The sequence below is a fragment of the Cyprinodon tularosa genome, unplaced genomic scaffold, assembly GCF_016077235.1.
Source record: "Cyprinodon tularosa strain WSP-4 unplaced genomic scaffold, ASM1607723v1 ctg275, whole genome shotgun sequence".
NCBI classification, from domain to species: Eukaryota; Metazoa; Chordata; class Actinopteri; order Cyprinodontiformes; family Cyprinodontidae; genus Cyprinodon; species Cyprinodon tularosa.
In genome coordinates, this window is record NW_024038980.1 from 51,741 (window position 1) to 75,979 (window position 24,239).

The 24,239-nt window shown below is 39.1% G+C and overlaps 1 protein-coding gene across 1 annotated transcript in view; it reads right to left on the minus strand.

Moving 5' to 3' along the window:
* sgsm1a (small G protein signaling modulator 1a) overlaps nucleotides 1-24,239 on the minus strand; it is a 45,313-nt gene that overhangs the window by 6,079 nt on the left and 14,995 nt on the right. The window contains exons 4-20 of the mRNA XM_038290062.1: nucleotides 20,353-20,515; nucleotides 20,029-20,181; nucleotides 19,870-19,937; nucleotides 16,802-16,947; nucleotides 16,306-16,443; nucleotides 15,067-15,191; nucleotides 14,449-14,516; nucleotides 13,901-14,064; nucleotides 12,115-12,250; nucleotides 11,070-11,199; nucleotides 9,196-9,260; nucleotides 8,962-9,107; nucleotides 8,373-8,501; nucleotides 8,104-8,286; nucleotides 5,599-5,670; nucleotides 2,676-3,662; nucleotides 2,355-2,479 (exon numbers count right to left, since the gene is read on the minus strand). Coding sequence (XP_038145990.1) covers nucleotides 2,355-2,479; nucleotides 2,676-3,662; nucleotides 5,599-5,670; nucleotides 8,104-8,286; nucleotides 8,373-8,501; nucleotides 8,962-9,107; nucleotides 9,196-9,260; nucleotides 11,070-11,199; nucleotides 12,115-12,250; nucleotides 13,901-14,064; nucleotides 14,449-14,516; nucleotides 15,067-15,191; nucleotides 16,306-16,443; nucleotides 16,802-16,947; nucleotides 19,870-19,937; nucleotides 20,029-20,181; nucleotides 20,353-20,515 — 2,998 coding nt within the window. The remainder of the gene's footprint in view (nucleotides 1-2,354; nucleotides 2,480-2,675; nucleotides 3,663-5,598; nucleotides 5,671-8,103; nucleotides 8,287-8,372; nucleotides 8,502-8,961; nucleotides 9,108-9,195; nucleotides 9,261-11,069; nucleotides 11,200-12,114; nucleotides 12,251-13,900; nucleotides 14,065-14,448; nucleotides 14,517-15,066; nucleotides 15,192-16,305; nucleotides 16,444-16,801; nucleotides 16,948-19,869; nucleotides 19,938-20,028; nucleotides 20,182-20,352; nucleotides 20,516-24,239) is intronic.

The window sequence follows — 24,239 nt, forward strand, 5'->3', positions numbered from 1 at the left end:
GCTATAGAAAAACTGCAAACTCCTTTGTTTACTTATGTTGACCCAATCATGGGCGTAATTTTGTTGGGGGGGGGGGTTAATAATGTCCACAAACAACGTTACACAGACATCAGCTCGAACTGAAGCCTGCTTCCCAGAGTTTAGACCGCCCACAAACTTCTGATTGGCCCATCGTCTTTTCTTGTGTGATTGGCTGTCACCGCTGTCACTCCTGACAAGCTCACTTTACAAACATCTGATGCGCCACTGAATCTGGTCTTTGATTGGATGGTCAAACACGCTGAAGTTAGTGATATTGAAAAAATATTTACGTCCCTCACACTTCTGAAATCAAAATATCGTCCATGGACCCTATACAACTCTACCCTGGGTAGAGTGCTATATTTACCATCTCAAAAACGGTCATGTTAGAAAATTCAAAGGGTATGATCTAGGGCTGAAACAATGAATTGGACTAATTGTGATTAATCAATCATCAACTAATTTAGTATTCGATTAATCGTCAACTGGAGTAGCGACCCACTTAGATATGTAATTATATATATATATATATATATATATATATATATATATATATATATATATATATATATATATATATATATATATATATATATGTATATATATATATATATATATATATATATATATATATATATATATATATATATATATATATATATATATATATATATATATACAGGTATATATATATATATAAAGTAGTTTTAATATGTATATATATAAACATTTTGTATATAAAATAAAAAAAAAAATTGAAAAAAAAATTGTCTGTCAATGTGCTCTATCCAAAACTCCTGAAGTGGAAAAGTGAGTTTCACCTGGTTTAATTTAGCAAAGTCTTCTTTAAAGAATCTTTGGCTTTTTTGATTATTAATCAATAAATAAAAAAAATAATCAAGAGATTAATCGGTATGCAAAATAATCATTAGCTGCAGCCCTGGTATGAAGACTTTTGCAAGGGCTTGTGATAGAAGAAAATATTGCATCCAATAAATACAAAACAAATACTATATCGGAAAAACAGACTTAAAGGCACACTATGCAAAATTTTTCAGTTAATTAATGTGTTCCATAACGTTATGGATGATTAAATGATTCATTTCAGGTTGAACAAAGGTATTCTCGGCCGCCCTGGTGGTCTGTGGGGGAAATACTGCACTTGCAACTGCAGGAGCACCGACCCGCACCCACAGGCTCAGAAGTCTCGTGAGAGTCAGTCTTGCTTTACGGCGAGAACTGCTAGACGCCCCCAGTTAAAAGCATTCTCGTTGCTAGCACAGTGGCAATCTTTGTGCAGTTATGCTACGTTCACGCAGCAAAAGCAGCAAAATCGCGTCTGCTGCTTCATTTTTGCTGCTTGTACCAGTTAGTTCTGACGCGTGGCTGAAGCAGCTTTGCTGCTCTGGCTGCGCGGTGCAAAAGTGTGTCTGACGCGCGTTGGACGGAGCTTCACTATCCTTTCTCTGCCTTGCAGCTATATTTGCTGTGATCAGTGGGAATAAAGTAGTTTTAATATGTTTTTAAGTGAGAAAATACACCTGAAAACGTAATCAGTGCAGTCAGTTCATTCAGATTATTATCCTGCCTTCCATATTTTTTCTGTCAGAGCCGCTCAGACCCCCACATACCAGGTATGCGCCGACAGCAGGGTCCCATCAGCAGCCTCTGGCCGGGTTGCCTCCTCGCAGTTCACCGCGGCAGCTGGTAGGTGTTTTTCATCTAAATAATCCAAACTGCATATTCTGCCGGCAGATTTCTGCATTTTCAGTTAATTTAGGCGTCAATAAACTGTTTAAGAGGAGTGATCATCAGCGCTGTGTCTCTCTCCCTGCGTCAGATGCTTAAACGCGCTGCTTCAGCTGCTCAGACGTGCTGCGCCTGCATCTCAAAACGCGCCGCGGGACCTTTTGCTACGCCTTGACGCGCATCAACCATTGACTTTGCATGTAAACTCGCTGCTTCTGTCGCGCCAGCTATGTCCAGTGTGAACGCAGCATTAGTCATTCGCTGCTAAGCTCAAAACAACCGCGCCTGGCTTGACGGAGAAACCAGGAGAACAGCTGTGCATATTTACGACAGTGCAATTTTACTTTCGCCCTCTGGGGGGAGCCTCCCTGGAAAATCAACACCGGTTGCATAGTGTACCTTTAAGGCAGACTTAAGGCAAAAAAATTTTTTTTTTTTTATTTAATGTAAAATTGTTTTCAGTCTTCTAAAAACGATTTGTTTTTGTCAGTCACTAATATTAAATAATTTGTTTCACATAAGGGTGTGAAAGCGTTGCTGTCATCATATGGTAAATGGTGTCCCTGCAGGGGTCAGTGTTTTACCTGCACATGACGTTGCGCAGCTTCTCCAAGTTGGCTGGAGTGAAATACCAGTAATTCCTGTCACACCGCTGGACGTCTTTTTCAATACGGTGCAGATTTAGTGTGTATAGATCCAAAAGCTCTTGCTGAAACAAATTTGATTATGACAATAAATACAATTCACTGTTCACTGAGTTAATTTATATAAAATAAATTAATGGTTAGAAAATTATTTCAAACTGGAGGTTTCTTAAAATCCCCTTCCTAAGGTTGCCTTATCCAACTCTGAGAAATAAATGGCAGAAATAAATCTAGCATCTTTAAAAAAAAAGGTGTGCATACAGAGTAAGGGCTCCCAGTTGACTCCTGAGGGGTTACTTCATTCTTAGTGTTTTCGTCCGCTGGAAGAGAGTCGAAAGGAGGGTAAAGGCTCTCCATCTCCGGCTCTGTCAGCAGGGACTCCGTTCCTTCGGGACTGAGCTTTTCCACCTCCTGCCTGAGCTCCACATGTGCTGCTGAATCCTCAGAGAAGGAGGAAGTCTCACAGTGCCCCCTCCTGCTCCAGGGTGCCATGGAAACCTTGGTTTTAGGGATCTCCTCCATCTCTATGGCTGACGGAGACTCATCAGACTCAGTCAAAGCCTGGGTCTCGTCTCTCCGAGATGAGCTATAAGCTCCTCCTGGTGTCGAGGCGCCCAGAATCTGTTCCTCTTCACATTCTTTAAGGCTTTTTGAATGTTCCTTATCTTGTGAAAACGGGACAGTTGAATTTAATTTTTCAGTTTCTTTAATGTGTCTAACATTTCTCTCTTCACGTTTAGGCACTTCTACACTCTTCATCGCCTCATGATCTCCTTGAGGACTTTCTTTAACGCTCATTTTTAGGCCTCTATCTTCAAAGCTTGATTCTTCTTTTTTCACTTTATCAGACTTTTTGTTTTCCCTTGTACCAGGATGCAAAGTAGTTTCTCCTTTATCTATGCTGTCAAATGTTTTCCCCTCCTCCCCCTTGCCCTTCTCTTCTCTTGCCACCTGACTTTCAGTTGTCAGCCCTTCACCCTCTCCCCCTGCAGGCTTGGTTGAGATCTGTGGCATCAGAGGCGCAGCTGTGGATCTCTGGGAAGCATCAGGTGCGGAGCTGTCCTCTGTGCTGAAGGAGCCATCTGACAGCCCAGAGGTGATGGAGAAGTTTCGTGAGGAAGGATGTCCTGAGTCTGGCGAGCTTGACTCGTTTTGCACAGCTTCGTTGGGCATCTTCGGCACTTGTTTGGTCACATCGGTCTTGGACTCTGACTCGGGCTGTTCCACCTCCTCTACAGATTCAAAGACCTGAAAGAACAAGCCAAAAGGAAACAGACTACTCCAGGGGAAGGGCTGAGAGGATGTGGAGGACTAGCAGGAAGAAGAATGTAAAACATTGGTTTAGATTGTCCAGATTAAATCAATACTTTAAGATTAGCAGTTGTAAGAAAATTATTTTTTTTAAAAAGGACTTTCTTGTGTTCTTTTAAATTTTTGTTCTTGATAAAAAAAATAGTAAAAAAAAAAATTTAGAGTTTACAAAGCACTTAGCAAGTTTTTCTTTAGTCTTTAGTTCCACTTATACTTTTTTTTAACTTTTTATAGTCAATTATAAAATTATAATACTTAAAAAAGAAGGAAGTCTAACAAAAGAGAAGAAATTTCAACAACATATTAACATAATCTTAAAGTCATGTATCCAGAAAAACGAATAAAACACTTATATCGGTGACAAGGCTCAGAACCATTCATTATCCTCCAGATGATAAATGTTTCAGGCCACAAATTTAGATAATGGCATTTTGACCTTGAATTGTTGGTGAAATATTATTTAATGAAAATGGGGGGTGAGCTACACTGCATTTATGTAGTCTGTCTTACCTCTTAAAAGCAAATAGAAAGTGGCTAGTGGCACAAAACCAATAGTTTCCAGCTTAATAGGTAAAAAATGGTCAGAAATAATTTTTTCCATAAGCGCTCTATTGACTAATTGCACTGAAGACAACACTCTTTAGAGTGGGCATTGCAGCCAATCTAGAACCAAAGGAAGCAAAGGAATTGAAAAGCTTTTTAAAAGGGAAAGGGAAGGAAGGGAAAAGACTTGCCTTCATTTAGGCTATGAGACAAGGAGAGAGCAAGACTTCTAGCAAAAAACAAGAAGGCTGAACTGTGTGCAGAAATACTCTCAATACACTTTTTCTACCATCTATTATTTTATATAAAACAAATGTTTCTCCTATATGTATAACATAGCAGTTATAGCATTTAGTTTAGTATATATATTTAAAAGGGGTTGCTCATCTGGACAGGTGATATAAAAAACTTACTGATATTTATACTGGTAAATGTCGAGTAAATAAAAATTTACCACTTTCAATAAAACGAAAAAACAACATACAAATATACTATATCCTTTTAAGAAATGATACACAGGGTTAGAAAAAATGTTGGAGGCCCTAAGATAATGTTAAAAATGTATATTTAGGGAAATGTGTGTCAATCCTTTGCAGTATCTCCATTGCAATATGCAACAAAAATAATGCAATGTCTGTTATGCTGCATTTGAAATTATTGGCAGCCATTTAGAAATCCCATATTTAAGATAAAGATCTACTTTATCTTGGTAATGTAAGCAGAGAAAGACTGCTGTTTTACATCTTACATTAACATCAGCTGGGCAAAACCTAAAAAACTGCAATTGGTGCATAATTCCTTTAAATATAAATTCAATTAAATTACAATTCATTGAAAACATGTCATCTTAAGGCATTTTATAGAGACATTTTAACCAGATCATGTAGTCAGATTGGTTCAAAACCAGCTGATTGCATCGACTTATTAATCTCTACAACAATCCCTCAGACCAAGCATGCATGTAGCGAAGGTGGAGAGGAAACTCCCTTTTATCTGGAAGAACCCTACAGCAGAACCAGGCTCAGTTTGAGTGACCATCTGCTGAGGCTGACTGGGTTCAAGTAAATAGGAGCAGAACAGAAGCATTATATTCACAAACACAACTTCTGGTTACTTCATTACTTAGCCGAGAATAGCTGATCTAAAATAGAAAAAAAATTACTTAAGGATTAAAAGATGAAGAACATTTTAAAAGAGCACAAACTCTTGTCCGATACTCTTTTCTATCAGAAGTTATTTTTAAAACCTTTATACAGCAAACAAGCACTTTGTTGATTTATTTATTTTTTTTTTTTGTATTTAGAGGAGATTACAGAGTAAGTGTTTATACCTGTGTGCTGCTGCTGGAATCACTCTGGAGCCGAGCCAAACTTTCCCTGTCGGAGCTGTGAGAGGAATGAGACTGTGGAAAAAAGTCCGGAGAAAATTTGAAAAGTGTTAATCCTGTTCTGTGTTCATTTTGCAAGAATAACTCCAAAAAAACATGGCATAAACCCATAACAACACACATCCCCTTTCTTTTTTTTTTTTTTTATGTTATTATTGGCATGATCTGGACTTTACCCAATACTAAAATCATTTAAATCTGTGTATAAATTACACACCACAGATTCTACCATGGCAATACATTTATTAAATAAAATGAAATGTTTAAACTAAGCAAAACGTCTTAGTCTGTCTTAAAATTGCTCAAAGCCCTGGCAGAGGGTATTTTTGTTTTATTTTACAATTTTTTTTTTAATTACAAACCTAGATTTTAAAGCTGTTTTGATCTTAGAATGTATTCAAATAAGTTGAAGAATTAAAAAAAAATAGTATTTTGTTTTTTCGTATGTACAAAATGCATCAAATCAGGGTTTAAAACCATATCATTATAATACGGTGAATTATTTTTTTTTTTCCACAGAAATAAAAAAATATGTGAAGCTATACAATTTATTCCTTCACAAGAAAGTAGAATAGTATATTTTTTTGTAATCAGTTGTCTTCCTCTTTTAACATACATCAAAAATACATTATAAAGAGTAACATATTCTTTTCAATAAACTAAAATATGTTGGGATTCTCAGGCTTGCCCACCAGAGGGCGCCGAGGATCCTCTTCTGCTCTCTTTTGTCTCTTTCTCTTAGGGCTGGAGTCACTGTCAGGTTCTGGAGATTACCCTCTGCCTCCAGCAGAGTGCGCCGTGGGTCCTCCTGAGCTGAGCCTCTCACACACCTGTGGCTGATCTACTAATCAGGAGGACCACAGTATTTAAGCTGCCTTCAGACCTGGATTCCACGCCGCAGTGTTGATCTTAGTTGGTTAGCTTCCTGAGCCTCTGTTACAGATGAATCTTTATCTCTCGTGTGAGATCAGATTCTAATTCTTCCTTGTCTCTGCCTCACAGGACTCCTGTCTCTTCGTGAAAGCTCTGGATGAGCTTAACCCCCTGTCTCCTCGTGAAAGTTCTGGATGAGCTTAGCCACCTGTCTCCTCGTGAAAGCTCTGGATGAGCTTAACCTCCTGTTTCCTTGTGAAGCTCTGGAAGAACTGTCTCTCTGGCAACCTGTCTCTGGCCTGCAGCTCTGGGAGAGTTGCATCATAGGAAGCCAGTCCCAAGCCTGACGCTCTAGGAAACCTGCTAATCTGCCCTGGTGAGCCAACCCAAGAATTCTACGTGGATGCTACCTGACGACTTCCCCTGTGGAGTTTCCCTAAGAGGTTCCCATGTGGATTTCCCCTGTTGTTTTCCTGCAGTGAGCTGGAAGCTCACATCCAGCCATCTCCCTTTCCCCGCACAGCCCCCAGCAAATCAGTCCCCTGCCTGAACTGTGATTCATGTGCTTGTGCCTTTAATAAACTCTTTGGACTTTTACCAGTGCCTCCGTGTGTGTTCTGCATCTTGGGCTTACTCTGTGACACCCATCATGACAAAATATTTATGAGCCCTTAAATCTAAAGGGGTTTTTATATATATTTTTTGGGCCTATAAAAAAAGGGAAACCCCAGTAATGTGTCATAAGGTAACACGCCTATGAAATAACTGACGCAATTTATATAAATCCCTTTTTATCCTGACAGAGAACTGATATTAGATTGAACATCATGGAATGTTTTTCTGCGCAGTTCACAATAAAAAACAGTTTCAATCTTTCGCTGAGTATTTTCATAATACGTGTAAAGTAAATGTCATAAATATTTCACAAATATGCACGAGTAATGCTCAAGTACACTATCTTTTCAGATTAGCTTTATTAAGCATTTATTTTGGTTGTCATCTCTATCCACATGACTCTCAAGATTAATCAGAATGGATTATGATCTCTGATCATAACAATTTTAGCTAGGAGCAACCTCCTGCTGGAAAACAATATTTACTGGAGTCATAAAACCACAGCCCGCAGCAAAACTATGAGTAGATTATAGAAAATGACCATATCAATATAAATATATGTTTTCATAGTGGTAAAGGGCATCACTCTGGGGTTATAACTTCATGCATGTTTTTTATTAGACTTCCTACACATTAGATCTATTCTGTTCCTCATTAGATCAGGTATAGTAATGCAAACCAAAGGTAAGAAATGGTAAAAAAACATAGTGAGCAGAGGTAATTTCACATGTTGATTTGCATTATTTCATATGACCTTTGTGGAACTGATATTAATGAGCTAATGTTGGTATTAAATATTATTCCCGGAACTTTTTATTTGTGATTGAGATGTAGGATAGTGCAGCTTATTCCTGTATCCTGGGAAAATTCCTCCCGGGGGAGACTAATAAAGATACTTTGCCCACAGCCACTTGTCATAGCTGTAAATAAATGTTATTAGATGTTTTGCAATGGTTTTACCTCATTGCTCACGGTGGAATCATGATGGGTCATCCTCTGACTGGAGCTGTCCACGCTCGCAACAGAGGAGCACTTTGCCAAAGCTGCAGCATGCTGCTCCTTTTCTCGCTCGCGGACAACCTCCTCACATGCCAACCACTCGCTCATGGTCTGCTGGTAGGAAGCCCGCACTTGTTCATCCACCTACGTTCAAAAAGTGAGTAATCAAAAGTCAGTCATAGAGGTGCAAAACACCTCAGAAGGTATGTTGTACATGAGGAGCCACTAACCTCCCTCCTGTCATCTTCTGACATCCCAAACTGGTAATGACCCAACAGGAAAGGCCATACCTCTTTACGCAGTGAGGGGTCCACGCCGCCAAAGTACACCAAACGGAGCAGCTCCTGCTCTTTGTAAGTCTAACGAAAAGCAGCACAAGCCTTTGATCAGTCCAGCGCATGCCTATTTTGTTAATAAACCCCCTTACCTCCTTTATAAATAATGAAAAGGATCTGCCACACACTTCATAATGTGCCAAAACAACACAGAAGCCTCAGTAATGATCAAAGCTCATATTCAATTATTCATGGATAAAGCAACGTTTTAATGTTTTGAAATGAGCCAGGCAACATTGCTGAACCCTAATAAATTTGATTAATGCAATCATAAACTTCAGATGTGGTGTTTAGGTCTAATTCACAACACATTTAGTCAGGTTTCATGAGACCAGCACTGCAAGCTGCATGATTAGCAGAATCATTCTGAGCCGTGTTTGGACAGGTGGCAGAGAGAGTGAAAGGAGGTTATATGTGTACATGTGTGAGCATGTGGACTGCCTTCTGTCTGCAGTTAAAGTGAAGCATGTGTCATGGAGCTCACAGTGCAGTCTTTAAGGAACGTCTGCCAAACGTCTGTGGTGAGCCCCCCAGTGGCATCGCAAGGCACGTCGGTCGCCACGATGGTGTGGTTGACAAGGGCGGAAAGGTGCGTACGGACAGTGGAAAGGTGGCGGCAGTACGCCAGCCCTGACAGAAGGGAAAACTAATCATTTAATGGAACAGCAATATATTACAGTGAATATGAACTGATGAAAATAAATATGGTAATTCATACATCCATAAAACGCCCTTGAGATAATCTGATATTTCATGTTGTCACACAGCAGCTTCAAAGGAGTCCTGTAGAAAGACAAACTGTGTGAGGATCCAAGAAAAGTATTCATACCACTGGATATTTTTTGTATTTAGTCATATGACAACAGGAGAGATCAATATGTTGAAAGGGGATTTTATGACTTTTCTATAGAAAAAGAAATTTTGATTTTTTTTTTTTACATTACAGAAGGAAAATTAAGAAAAACATAAATATTTTAAATCAGCCCCCCCCCACCCCCCACCCCCCCCAGTCAGCAAACACAGAACTTGAGCTGTGAATCAATTTTTAGCAAAAGAAAAGCCAGTTAAATTTTAATATAGACAAAGAAGTTTGCACTAATATTAGCCAAAGTTTAATTGATTATCATAATTGCGGTAAAAAATTACCTCCTTACTAATACTTATTTTCATGTGAGCAACAATCCTTATTGAGCTTTCAGTTCTTGGTCAGCACATAAAAGACATTGATGGTCTTTAGAAAGGGATATTAATTAAAAATCAGCAGGGTCCGAAAAAAGGAAATCATCAACCCGTACAGGTCCGGAGACATTTTAAATTATAATCTGTTCCTTTAAACAGAATTTAAAACTGAAATAAAATGAGGTTTTTATGCATCCATGTTATGCATTGAATTTTAAAATAATAAAATGTAAAAAGGAAAATGGAACATTTCTCCATTTTAAAATTTAAAAAGTGTTTTTAAGAGAAAAACAATGGTTCAGTTTGGTATATGGACAATTTCCTGACACACCTGAACTGACCTTTTTTTTTTCTTTTTTATGGCTTAATGAGAGAAGTGGGCCTTACAGTGGCAAATAAGCCATTCCAGGCTTATTTGTGAAACTAAGACTGTTTATTTAAATGATTGGATGCAAACTATTAGTAATTCAACAGACCAGGAAGCAGATTTCTCACCTCGATCAAAATATTTATTTTATACCAAGTAGCTTAAAAGTTTAATCAAATCCAGTGAAAATGCCCAGGAGCGCCTCTCACAACTTCAAAAGAAACTTCTCATCTCAGGCATGGATGAAGAGATACTAAGTTTGGAAGCAGAGAACAAACATAGTCATACAAACCATGTATGATCCTAATTATCCCTGTTACAAAAATCCACAACAAAGGGAAAATATTTGAGCAGAAACTGAACATATGCTGGCTGGATGATGGTGGGGATTTTTTTCATATGTCATATTAAATTAAGCTTTCATGTCTGCATGTTTTGTTCCTGAATTTCATAATAATATAGCACATGCTCTCCTTGAGCCCAGAGTCGGAGCGAGAGGGGAGGGACAGGCGGAGGCTGTAGGGGCGGAGCGGTGACGTAGGATGTGGGATTTCGGGGCTAGACACCATGCGGTAATTTATAAGTGTTTTAAATCAGGTTGGGTCAGGATTAGCCAGCAGGTGGGTCTGGATCCGGACCGCGGTCCACTAATCCCTGACCTCTGGTGTATAGAAATTACTGAATAAATTACTAAAACGTGGGACTAATTTGAGACATTAGGCTGTAAATCTGTGAAAACCAAGTACAGTTCCCTTCTAATAATTCTGCTGTTCTGATTTATATCTGCTTTATACGTTCCATAACAAATTCTAGCCTATCTCTGATGTACAGCTTACTACAGGGTTGAGGCTGACCTTTTGTAAAAAAAGATAAACTATTCTGCTGCCATACAGCAGAAATTGGCCAATCAGCTATCAGCTAATTTACACAGACCCCCACTCTTTCCAGTCCGCCAAATGTCACATCATTTTCCTGTGGGTAGTTTCAAAGTCCTTGTATCTGTCCTCAATCTCTTGCTTTTTATTGGAAATTTGCTTTTCTCTTACCTCTCATAGTTGCATCCTTTGTGCGAGGCCTCATCAGAGAAGTTCCCCTGAGAGCATGAGGAACACGAAGGCTTCCTGAGAGTGGGCTGCCACAGGGCGGCTCCCTGATCCATCAGATCTGGAGGTGTCCCTGTGTGCAAAACCAAACTCATCCTCATTATCACTTTTAAAAAACTGTGCTTCCAGAAGCTTTCGGGGTAAATTACACTAGCACAGGGAGGATTTTAAACACAGGAGCAAACTCTCCAGCAGAATGTGATCACCGCTGCACTTTAAGAAATGGAAATTTCATGAGAGCTGTACAAAATGAATTTTTTTTTTGTATACACTGTGTGTACACAAAATGACAATAAAAGTAGTTTAAGTCTAAGTCAAAGAATGATGCTGATCAGCTGTGACCTGTTTGGAGTGCTTCATAGAACAGCTTAATTCCTGGTTGAAGACACAGAAACATTTAATCTTAAAGACACCATACAGTTGTTAGATATTTTCTAGAAAAACATTAAACAATTAAGATTAGCAGACAAAATCAGGATTCCAACACAGTTCTTGTTTTAATTTGCATATTTTTCTATGGATGATGGAGAAACAGACTGTGTAGGAAGCCTGGATATTTGATAAATCCACCCCTGAGCCATTAAAAAGGTTTCTGAAAGGTTAACTGCATTGAGATGTGGTTGGAAAGGCACAATACAAGTAGCTTTAATAATGCCGCACATCAATAAGAATGGCCAAAGGTACAGTCTAGACCAGAAGGGAATTAGACACGAGGAATTAAATAGAGGAAAGCTGACGAGCCCATGTGTGACAGTGTTACAGCTGCTTTCTGTGAGTGAGGGGGATTGTTCATGACGGCTGCAGCACCTCCTGGGTGCAACCATAGTCCCTGTATGGGAGGCGGACTGTCCTTTCGATTTTAGGGAAAGAGAAAATAATCAGATGGCGGTGCTGGGATACGATCACTGAAACAAACAAGGAGCGACATTTTCATTTTATCGCCACAATCTCAGATCTGTTCGCCCCAAGGAAGGGATTAGAAACTCACTGAAATCAGAGAGGCTGTTTGGGAAGATGATGCGGAAGACGTAGTCTGTGGCTTCATCCTCCTCCTTGTCAGAGACCGACTCTGTAGATCCAGATCCCACAGGGACCCTCTTCCTCAGTTTGGGAAACACCTTCCCCTGAAAACAGGGTCAGACTGAAGTCAACAACAAAAATGTAAACCTTTAGGAAACCAGTTGTTAGCTCTACCTCCACTAATATTGTGTTTGCCTTTGATTTCCACAGTGCATCTGATTATCAATTAAAATTTAAAATCTGACAAAGTTAACGAGAGTAAATATAAAATGCAGTTACTAAGAGAGGATTTCAGGCAAGAAAAACGCAATTAGTACTGTTTCATTAAAATATATAATTAAGACCTTCTAAATATAATAACAGCTTGATCTAACAAATGCTAATGGCCATTTGTGGTCAAATACAGTCAAATAGACTGTTACCTTACTGTGGATGGTTTAAGTATCATTTCTTTGCAGAAATGCTTGAATTTAGACACATTTGAGTTCTTTACAGCATTATTATCCTATTAAAGGTCTATGCTCAACAACTTAAACAATGTCAGGTTTCTAGACTTGGAGTAGGCCATTTTGAAGCCATTGTTTTTTATGCCATTCAGAAATGGACTTGCTGCTGCGCTCTGGATTATTGCCCTGCTGCATAACCCTAAAATGTGTGCTTTCCAGGCTATGCAACAAAAAAGCAGCCCAATACTAGAGCTCTACCCACACCAGGATTGTTGGTTTCATGGTACCGTCCAGAAATAATGTCTTTATCTATGAAAGACTTAACAGGAAGCATAACATTCAAAGAGTTTAGTTTCTGTCTCTCAGCCGAGAGAATGGTTCCCTAAACGTCTCAATCAGATGTTGCTGTTTTTTGTTTTTACGACCCGCATAAGACTCCTTTTTGTCTCTTTTGAGCAGCAGAGGTGCAATATTTCCTCTATTTATCTGTTTACAGGGAAATGACTTAGCTGGTGTTGTTCTGGGTTCTTTTTTGACCCACTGGATTTGTCATCTAACATGTTTTCTGCATTTGTAAAGTATGACTCTCATTGTGGTCCTCTGTAATCCCAACAGTTCAGAAAAAGCTCTCTAAATAAAAATTTCCAGACTGACTGAAGTAAACACTCTTTCTTATCTACTCTTGAATTAATTTGAAAAAATGCATGCTGAGGTGCTTTTTTAAAAACATTTTAACTTAATTCATGCTGTCAGAAAGCTTCTATTTATTACATTTCTTCAGGCTGTAAGCAGGCTGGGTGTGCTAAGTAAAACTGGTCAGTTTTTTTCAACTGGTTAAAAAAAATTAAATGTCTTTCCCTCAACAATAGCAATAATTATCTCAAAACTGTATTTTATATTTACTTGGGTTATCTTTGACTGATATTTAAATTATGTTTTTTAATCAATAACCTTCAATTGTGACAACAAAATGTAGAAACAAGGGAAATCTGTAAGAAGGCAAATACTTTTCACAGCACTGCAGAAACAAGAGCCTGTGCAGGATAATAAACCAACAGTTTGAGCATATGTGTTTGAGGTATTTGCTTGTTATGTGTTAGCAATGCAAGAGAGAGAAGAGCACACAGTCATCCGCTTCAGTAAGGACGATGCAGCAATGAGACAATAGGTCTATTTCAAAACCCAAATCCTATTTTTATTGATTTTTTTTTTACTCAGATAATCTTCCTTTAACATTGTAGTCCTGCTTTCTGCCAGGATCCCAGCTGTAAGTATTTGTATTGTGTCGTGGATGGACAATATGCTGACCTTTCCCCTCTGGGACCAGAGTGGAGGGTCCAGCTGTCCGTGAGGGAGCAGCCCGTTCTCCAAGCAAGAGAGGAACTGTAGTAAATGGCCTCCTCTGGGGAAACGAAGCGGAGGTCTTTGGATCCCATCCTGACTGACAAGCACCACCGTTCCCCCACTGTCCACTACAGGACACAGATGTATGACAACCTATCAAACCCTTCATACTTACAAGAGATCATCAATACACAGCTACAAGTCTTTACTGCAAATCATTTGTTAAAGGTATAGTGGAGGATGTTCTTTTTCCGGGTTGTTCATCAACATAAGTGGTCTTCCTATTTGTCAGTTTTTCTGGTGATATGTAAGGCCGTCCTACGTGAAAAATTTTAAATCTTTTATGCAAACAGCACCTTTTAAACAGAATAATAGGCGTTCCGTCTCAAGAATGGGTTCAGGGTTGTACATGTGCATTTTTTCTCTTAAGTGGAGAGGGAAGGTCTTTTCAAAAAATTACGAAAATCCTTCACTATACCTCTAAGGCCGAGATTTTAAGTAGACAGTTATACCTTGCTGATGGCAATGCAAATATACAATCTCCTCAAAATTGATTGTCATGGCATAGTCCCAGTATACACTGAAAAAAACACAGATAAAACAGCAGTCATTGAAGCAGAAACCGATTCTAATATTAATACTTAAAGTTAAAAGAAAGAAAAGCATAAATTAGGATTGGGTCAGTAAAATAAGAATAAAAAAAAAAACACTTGGTGGACCTCTGTTTTTGTCCTGAGGAAAAAAAAAAATCAGCACAGCAGCATGCACATAAACAAGCCATGATTGATTAGTTTGTTGCCGGTAACCATGTGAAAGCCTTAGAAGATAACATGGTTTTGCTGGTTTGATAGATTTCTGGCAGTGTTGCAGTCAATAAGCCATCTGTTGGCTGCTGGTAAGCTGAAAACAGGCTTCATCAGATCACCAGCAGTAACTCAGAGCGCTGAGCCCCCCCCAAGGAGAAACACACTGCATTATTCAGTGACACAGAGTGTTATAAAAACAGCACAGCTAGTGAAAAAAGCAAAATTACAAACAGACTAAAAAATGCAGACACGCTTAGGAAAAGAACAGCATATTGATATTTGTTATTCTCAGAATAATGCATTATCACCTAAATTATTTTGCACCTGCGTTCGTAGTCCAAGTCAGCAACAGACCCGTTCATGAGCTGGTTAGGGGTCCATTTCAGTGTCATGAGGTCAGCAGTCTGGTGCAGAGAAAGATAACCGGGGATAGCCTCCATGTCGTCCCTCTAAAGCAGGAGCAACATGGCAGTTATGTCAGCAAACATCAAATGTAAGAAAAAAAATGGTCAACCACATTATATTACATTCCAATCAATACATACTTGTAAAGAGAAAGAGAAATTATAAACATATTTTGATAAATGAAAAAATTTGTGGAAGTACATGTATTCTGACCCCTCTACATTAAATCTAGTGAAAGTTCACAGTCTTTAGAAAACCTCTGCTAAGCAAATAGTGGACGATTTCTGGTGAAAGTCTTATCAAATTTCCATATTTAAACACAAGTGTTCTTTAAAGGTTTCACAGGTTTGTATCAGAACATTAGTGAACAAAGAAGCATGACAAAGACGAAGGAATATGCTACTATAGGCTTAAACAACTCAGAATAACATGTTAAATGTATCTTTAAAATAAGAAAGAGTAAAGCACGTCTGCGAAACCTAACGAGCCAGCCATCCACCGAAAGTGACAGGCCAGGTGAAGAGAATCAGAGATCACATTTATAACGCTTGCATATTCACAAAACTGGACCAGAAGCTGTACAAAAAAAAAAAAAAGTGAGAATCTGTGATCCCTCATGTCAACTCTGACCATACAGGTACACACATTTTAGAGACAGGGACGCTGGCAGCACAGATGTTGACTGAGGTTGAAAGCTAAAGCCAGTTTGCATCATAATTTATGATTTTTACCTGGCTGTGTTATTTGTCTCTTTCAAATGTACTTGTTGGAATGGGATAATTTACATTAAGCTATATTAAAGTGGTATAACCGGTGACTTGAAGTCAAAAGAAGCTTAAGCTATTGTACCAGCAACTCACAAAATTTAGTCTGTTTGTATAATTGGTTGTGAAAAAGTAAACTTGCATCTGAAACTAGAGCAGAAGGTGATTTTACACTTTTCTGGTTTTATTTTTTATTTGTGAAACTTTATAAAAACCAGCTTTGATTTTCATTCTTTTTAGAACTTTTCACAATTTATTTGCTGCTCTTTCATTATCTAATACAAATAAAGCAAGACAGAAAGTGTAACATTTTAAGATGTTATTCTTGATATGTTACATTAGTCTACATTAGTAGCAGACTGTATGTAGCATGTGTCTGAGGATTCAGGTTTACCGGTTGCACCAGCACATTGTTCTTGCCAAAAAGCAGCGTGGCTCTGCTGTTCTGATGAAGTGACTCCACGTATTCTCGAGCTGACGGGGAGGGTGAAGGGCGCTCATCCATGCTGCTGCTGGAGTGTCGCTTCTGGATCTGTGCAATCACAAAACAGACCGATGACTCACACTTACTTGTTCGTGTACATCAATATAGCTGTCCTTATGCATCTTGTTTTCTTCCAAACACACATATGCATAGAGCTCCTTGGCACACGAATGTTATAGAGCACTTTGCTTTGTAAGATAGGCCAAGCTGACCTGCTTCACTGACAGCATAATGGATGAATAAGTGTGAAGGACTGAGATACACCCTGTTCCAGCTCCTGGGACGCACTGTGCCTCACTTAATGCATCTCGAGAGGAAATGTCTGCTAATACAGCTGATTTATCAGGGTAAAAAGCTGAAATGTGGATAAGAAGATTAAAAAGAACCAGTGAGATTTCAAACTTACACACAGTGCAGGTCTTTTTGTGGGAGAATCCTGCCTGCAGATGCCGCTATGAATGCGATGTCTCTGAACCAACTCGTCAGCCGACGGGTCTGTCCAGAAGTGATCTGCAGTCTTCATCTTTGTGTACTCCAAAGCACAAGGTCCAACTGTTAGAAGGAGGCAGCAAAACAGAGCTGGGGAATAATCTGTCTTAAAATGAAACGGTAGTTTTTTTTCTTATATCAAGAGGTATATTTTTTCTTTAGATTCAGAATTACTTTATTAATCCCTTGCGGGAAATTCTTTTCTTGCAGTGCAACCATTTACAGAAGAAGAAAAATAAAATATAGTATAAGACACTAAAATTACAGCCTCTCCCCCATAAACATTGATAAGAATAAAAAAAGAAAAGGATCTCAGTAAATACAATTAACAGTATTTAGAATTTACAGTGCTGCTCATTACATTTATTTACTATTATTGCACAGGACCGTGTTATTGCACATACTGAAGTAATGAAATAAGTAAATAATTGTTGGGATCTGGAGATCTGCCCCCTGTCTCCAGCAGAGAGCGCTGTGGGCTTCCTGGGCTGGAGTCCTCAGCACACCTGAGGATCATCAGCTAATCATAAGACCTTCCTACATACGCAGCAGTCAGACCTTCCTTCGACGCCGGAGTGTTGACCTAGTTTGGTTAGCGAACCTGAGCCTCTGAAAACTTTGAGAACACTGGTTGTCTCTTGAGAGAAACTAGCTTTCTAACCTGCCTCTGTCTTTTGCTCACAGAAAACCTGACTGAGGTCTGAAGCTCTGGATGAGCATAACCTGGAAACCTGCCTGCCTGCCCACGTAAGCCAAACCTGAAGATCTCAGTTTTGGATTCCTTCACCAGTTCTTGGGAAAGAGCTAGGAAACAAACCCAAGTCTGAGACTCTCTAGCTCGAAGCTAGACGCTGCTGCTGCTGAACTCCCTGCAACCCCCACAGACTCTGGACCCAACCGGTTCCTCCTCTCACGGATCTGTTAGAACCTCTTCAAGGTATTATCTGAATTCTACTCACTCGTCAAGCCAACAACTGCCTGGCTAACCAAACTCTCATCTCTCCAGATATTAGTGAATCCAGTCCCGGACCTGCACCAGAACCAGATCCTGCATAATCCTGTGTATTTCCATAATAAACACTGTTAAACTTTATTCTGTCTCCAGTGGTGTTCTGCATGTGGGTTAAATCCATTAAGCCTATCATGACAATGATAATTAATGGATTTAAATAACTGTTAGAGAGATGAATTATACAGTATGATGGCCACAGGCATGAATGACATCCTGTGGCGCTCTGTGATGCAGCGTGGTGAAATGAGTTACTGACTGAAGGTGCTTCTGTGGGTGACCAGCACATCATGAAGAGGATGTGCAGAACTGTCCAGCATGGATTTTATACCGGCCAACATTCTCCTGTCTGGCACTGCTGTCGTAGATTTAAGATTTTATGTTTTCAATATCTAGGTTTTATCATATAGCTAAATTAGAAAAATGAAGACATTCAAAATTCAGTTCTTTAATATTGATGTCAAACCTTTTCATTTTTCCCTGACAGGGATAGTGATATGATCGGCTTTCAGCATCTTTAGCTTTCTTTCTTATTAAACATAAAACAATTATGCATATTTCTGCTGCCTAATCTTTAAGCTAGTTTTGCTCTGATCGAATAGTATTATTTTGGTGAAATTGTACTTTTGGTCACCAGTTTCTGATACTGCTTAGAAGAACTTTTTCCCCCTCTCCAGTTTCAGTTATGACATGATTTAGATGTTTCTTACATGGTCAGCCCATATTAGGTTTCCCCAGGGAGTATCAGTTAGATCTGGACTTTGACTAGGCCCAGAATCCTTTCATTTCTTAGTTCTCAACCACTATTGCGTATATATATATATATTTACTTGGATCTTATCATCATGTTGCTGCAGTACTGCTTTATCTTTTATCTTTTGTTTGTTACCTCTGCCAAGGAGATTATGTCAGTTTGTCAGTTTGCAGAAATTGCGAGAAATTGCGTGTGTTGGAAATGTTTACATATTGGCGATACTCCAGATCACCATCTGGATCAAGGAATTTATTGAAAGATTCTGTAAAGATTCTGTTGTTAACTTAAGAATGACAATATTTTGGGGGAAATGAGCTACTTGGCGGAGGTCTGCGCTCTCTGAGTGCATTTATAGCTTTGTTTTGATTTCAAATTAAATCCACATTTTAGCAGGGGAAGTGTCCATGACGTCTAAGAAGTACATTCAAACCAGACAAAATTCCTACTTCAAAAAGATGAGTATTTACCAGAGTTATTTTTACACCATAATGAAGGACATTGCTAACATATAACAAGTACAACATTACAGAAAAAGAAGCTAAAAACAGCTATGAATCATGGGAGTGAAAGCACCATGGTCTTGTGCAGCTCACCTTCACAGAATACACCATGAATCCACCCTTTTACCAGGGGATGTTAAGGGAAAATATCTAACTTGCTGTTAAAAAGCAGAATTGGACCCAAAACACAACAATAACCAGAAACAAACCCTACCAAGACATGGTAAGGAATTACGAAATGGAAAGTCCAGGTTTGGCAGAAAGCTCAGATCTTAAACACATTAGATGCAGCAGGATGACCTGAAACAATCTGTTTAATCCAAACACCCCTCAGACAAGACTGAGGCTACTTTTTAGTGTGTAATCAAATTGCTTTCTTTTCCAGACATACATTTATTAGATCAGACATCCATATGTAAACATTTCCTGTGATGGACTGGCGACCTGTCCAGGGTGTACCCCGCCTCTCGCCCATTGACTGCTGGAGATAGGCACCAGCACCCCTAGCGACCCCACTTGGGACAAGCGTGTAAAGAAAATGGATGGATGGATGTAAACATTTCTAAAAAAAAAAAATAAAAAAAAAAATAAAAAATTGCATGTACATAAATAACATTTTACGTAGCCAAAAAGTTGCAACCATTGCAGTGTTTTGCTCTACTTGATCACTGTTTAGAAAGAAAAAACAAAATAAAGATATATTCTATTTTCCATTTCATTACCTAATAGCGAAGCCAGAATAGGTCCATCAACAGGGTCCATCAGAATAGCCTCTTTCTCGTAGAATTTACTGCAAAAAATAAGTCAAATTTGTTTTTTCTAAGAGAAACAGGAATGTTTTAACTCACCAGAATATATGCCTGAGTTTCCTCTAAACACACCTGCTGTTCTCCACCAGGTAAAGGACAATTTTATCCAGAACTTTTTCAAATAAAGCTGTTCGGATCCACAAGTTCTTGACCCCAGGAGGGTTGAGGCTCGGCAGCCGGGGCATCTTACGTAGACTGTCTTGGCTTTGCAAGCTTTGACTTCGTCTGCAGAAAACAATAAATTAATAACTAAAGCAGCAGGTTTGAATAAAAACTATTGTCTGAATTTTTCCTGCATTGTTCAGAAACAGGCAGATCTTGTTGTTTCAAAGCTAGACAGGCCTTGTTACACTGCTGTGATGTGTGAGATAAGGCTTTGACGTGTGCGTCTCTCACTTTGTCTCCATCAGCTGCTCCAGCTCCTGGGCCTTCCTGCAAAGCTCTTCAGCTGGGGGAAAGCTTTTGCCCACCTTCATGAAGAGCGCCGCTATCTTGTTGCTGCGCAGAAAGCCAGCGGCTCGTCGTTTGAGCCCATGCAACACACATGCCTCCACTGCAGCTGTTTGGACAGAATGCCTTTTATTTACTAATATGTAAAACTGTGCAGCAGAGGAGTGAAGTAAAAGCACAAACACATACTGTACATCTTCACAAATATCAACAAAAGATAGACATATTAGTTTATTTCTGCACAGGTTGCTTCTAATTGCCATTTTCCATTCCGCTTTCAGCAGCTCCCTTTATATTTCCAATCAGGCCACCTGTTTATTGAGTGTTCTTCAGGGACCACCTGTATATTCAATAGTCCACTCTTCCAGGTTCTATAAGCTGCTTTGGTTTCTCTACTGAGTTGTCAGATTTTTGTGTTGCTGCAGTCTCTAATGTGTTGCTTCGTTTCTGCCGGTTAATGTATTTGGGTCTCCTCTTACACCATATCAGTTCATTACGCTCATAGTAATAATTTCATACCTTTATTTTGAGCGTAATCTATTTAGTTTCATCAGGAGAATTTTAGCAGTGGTGTGGACATAAGACAATGTTCCTGTCCTGCAGTATGAACAGTAGTTAGTTGTGATTTGTTTTTGTATGAATTACTGAATCAGATCAGCGTGGGATGGAGGAGTTTTTTTTTTAAATAGCGCATCTCAATAAAGCTCAACAGCGGATGTGTACTAAAATATGTTGCTAGGTGATTTCAAAATGACTAACCAATGTAAACCCTTCATAAAACACGGTGGACCACCGCCAGCAGGTGTCATGGCTCCAAACATCTTCGCTAAATTTTGAGTCTATACCAGAGTCTCTTAACCTTGTTCCTCAGGGACCACTGTCCTACAGGTTTTAGGTGTTTCCCTGCCTCCACACACCTGACCTGGATGAAAAGGTAATTAACAGGCTTTTGCAGCATTTGTGGGATGTGGAGAAGGAAATGCAATCGTTTGGATAAGTGGGCTTTAAGTAGAGACACATCTAAAACATGAAGGACAGTTGTGCCTGAGGACCAGGGTTAAGAATCCCTGGTCTAAACACTCTTCCTCCAGACTCTGGGAGCTTGGCTTCCAAATGAAACGGAAACTTAAACGATCCAGCTATTTTTATCCTTGGTAAAGGTCTCTGGTTCTGCAGGGGATGAACAAAACATATAGATCCGTTGTAGCCTGTCAGTATCCTGCTACTTTTACTCCCAAATTCCACATCCTCCGTCATTGTTCTGCTCTGAACAGCTCACGTATGTTGTGCTGAGTACTTGTCTGTCATGTTAATCAATGAGAACTGTTCCATTCACCACTACTCATCCGCACATCCAAATACGGAGCAGAGCTACTTTTTTGCTCCGATCCGTCAGGATCCGCGACTACAATCGCACGATCAGGAAAAATAACGCTGAGATGATGCGGTTCGTCAAATTAAAATATAGTAACGACAGATCAATAACTACAATATAGAGCCTAATTGTTATATATCTACAAAAACTAAGGCCATTTAATTAAATAATTGGATGCAAACTATTGGTACTTCAGCATACCAGGAAGCAGATTTCTCATTACAATCAAAATATTTATTTTATAATGAGAGGCTTAAAAGTTTAATCAAATCCAGTCACAGCAACTTCCAAGATTGCATCTCACAACTTCAAAACAAACTTCTTATCACAGGCATGGATAAAGAAATGCTGAGTTTAGAAGTAGAGAACAAACATAGCTCATACAAAGCATGTATGATCCTAGTTATCCCTGTTACAAAAATCCACAACAACAAAAAAATATTTGGGCAGAAACTGCACATATGCTGGAGGGTGATGGGGATTTTTTTAATATATCAAATTAAGCGTTAATTTCCGCATGTTTGCTCCTATGAATCTAATAATAATATAGGGCTGCAACAACGAATCGATGAAATCGATAAAAATCGACTTTTAAAAGCGTTGGCAACGAATTTAATCATCGATTAGTTGTGTCGCGCGATTAATGCGTCATCCGCCGCCGCCGTCATCCCGGGGAAGAAAAAAAAATATGGCGGAGCGAGTCAGCGCCGCAGTTGCAGTGTTGCCAACTCAGCTACTTTTCAGACCCCTCCAGGGACTATTTTTTTAAAAAGCTACTAGCGACAAATCGGGCGACTTTTTACGGTGTCACTGGCGGCTTTTGGAGACTCTTGCGTGAAAGCATGTATCGTTCCTACTCTTCTCCTACAGCGGCAGCTGCTGCCGTGGGGCGCCTCCCCCATCCCAACGCCTTTCTCCCTCTCCCACAGGAATCCCTCTCAGCGCTGCAGTCAGAGCCGCAGGATTTTAGTGAGGAGTTTACCCTCAGCGTTCAGACTGCAAATGAAGCGCGCATGCCCCGGGATTGACGGCGCAAATTGATCACAATAATTAAAATAGCCTGCGCTTTGTAAAGTGAAAAAAGTCGTAACATGCAACTTTTGTAAAAACAAATGAACATGGCACGGAAGCACCACTGTTATGACGCAGCACCTGAAAAGAAAACACGTTGGAGCCTTTGATGGCAGTGAAGAGAGCTGATCAGCAGGATGAGTAACCATGTTTTTTTCATTTAAAAGTGGGGAAACGTAAGTTAGTTTCTCAGGTAGCTCATCTGATGCTTTCCTTAGCTTGTTAGTAGGTTACAGACAGTGATAAGGTTGGCTACTTATTTTACTTTTAATTTCATTTGAATTAGCTTAAGCAGCGTTTATATTTTCTTTATAAATAAATTAATTTGCAAATTATGAGGGCAAGGCTTTTAAAGTTTATATCTTCTGGCAAAGATAAAGTAAAGAAGATCCTGCAATTTATGGAAGTAAAGCAGAATAAAATCCAGCAAGATCAGTAATATGTCAATTAATTATCTGCCACATTCCCATGTAAATATCTGTCTTTGGAGGATGTGTTTTTTACCACCCCTAGTTCTCTCATTTTTATTCCAAATACAATTTATAATTTGAATCACAGGGCTATTTTTATCTCTATGGTTCAGTATTTTCTCAAGTAGCAACTTTAACTGCTATACTTTCCTGTCTTAAAAGGCAGAACTCTTCTAGTCTAAAAAAAACTCATTTGTTGAAATGGGGGGGACCTATTGTTTGAACCCCTTAGGGGCTTTAAAAAACAAAAATGCCTGTCTCTTTTTGCGCTTTATGAAACAAAATACCCTATATTTTGTGGATGTACAGCTACATTTCTCATGTCAGTTTGCGTAGTTTTAACACAAACATTTATTTTTCATATTGCACCAGTACAGTTAATGAGAAACCTGTACTTGTGTGCTTGTTTATTCTGTCTAAAATGTTTATTTTGGAATGAAGAGGTTAATACAAAAAAAATATTTTGTGTCCGATTCATCGATTAATCGAAAAAATAATCGGCCGATTCATCGATTTTCAAAATAATCGTTAGTTGCAGCCCTATAATAATATAGTGCATGCTCTCCTCGAGCTCCAAGGAAGTTGGAGCGGAGCAACAGAGGAGGGTTTGCTTTGCACATGCGGTCTGGAGTTGAAGGGGGCGGGGCGATGACAAAGGATTTGGGATTTCTGGGTTAGACATGCTTCTGCTCCAACACACTTGACTCCAATATCTGTTCATTAGCAGATCTCTGCAGAACTCGAATGCAGGTTAGTGGGATAGTTGAGTTAGGCCTTTTGTTTCAGATGTCAGCCTTTTAGCAAACACCAGCTTACATCCCTTTGTTGTAGCTATGCAATCTTCAAATGGTTTTGTGGGCAGTATAATAATCAGTTATCTAATATTAATGTATGGAGAAACTGAATGTTGGGTTTAA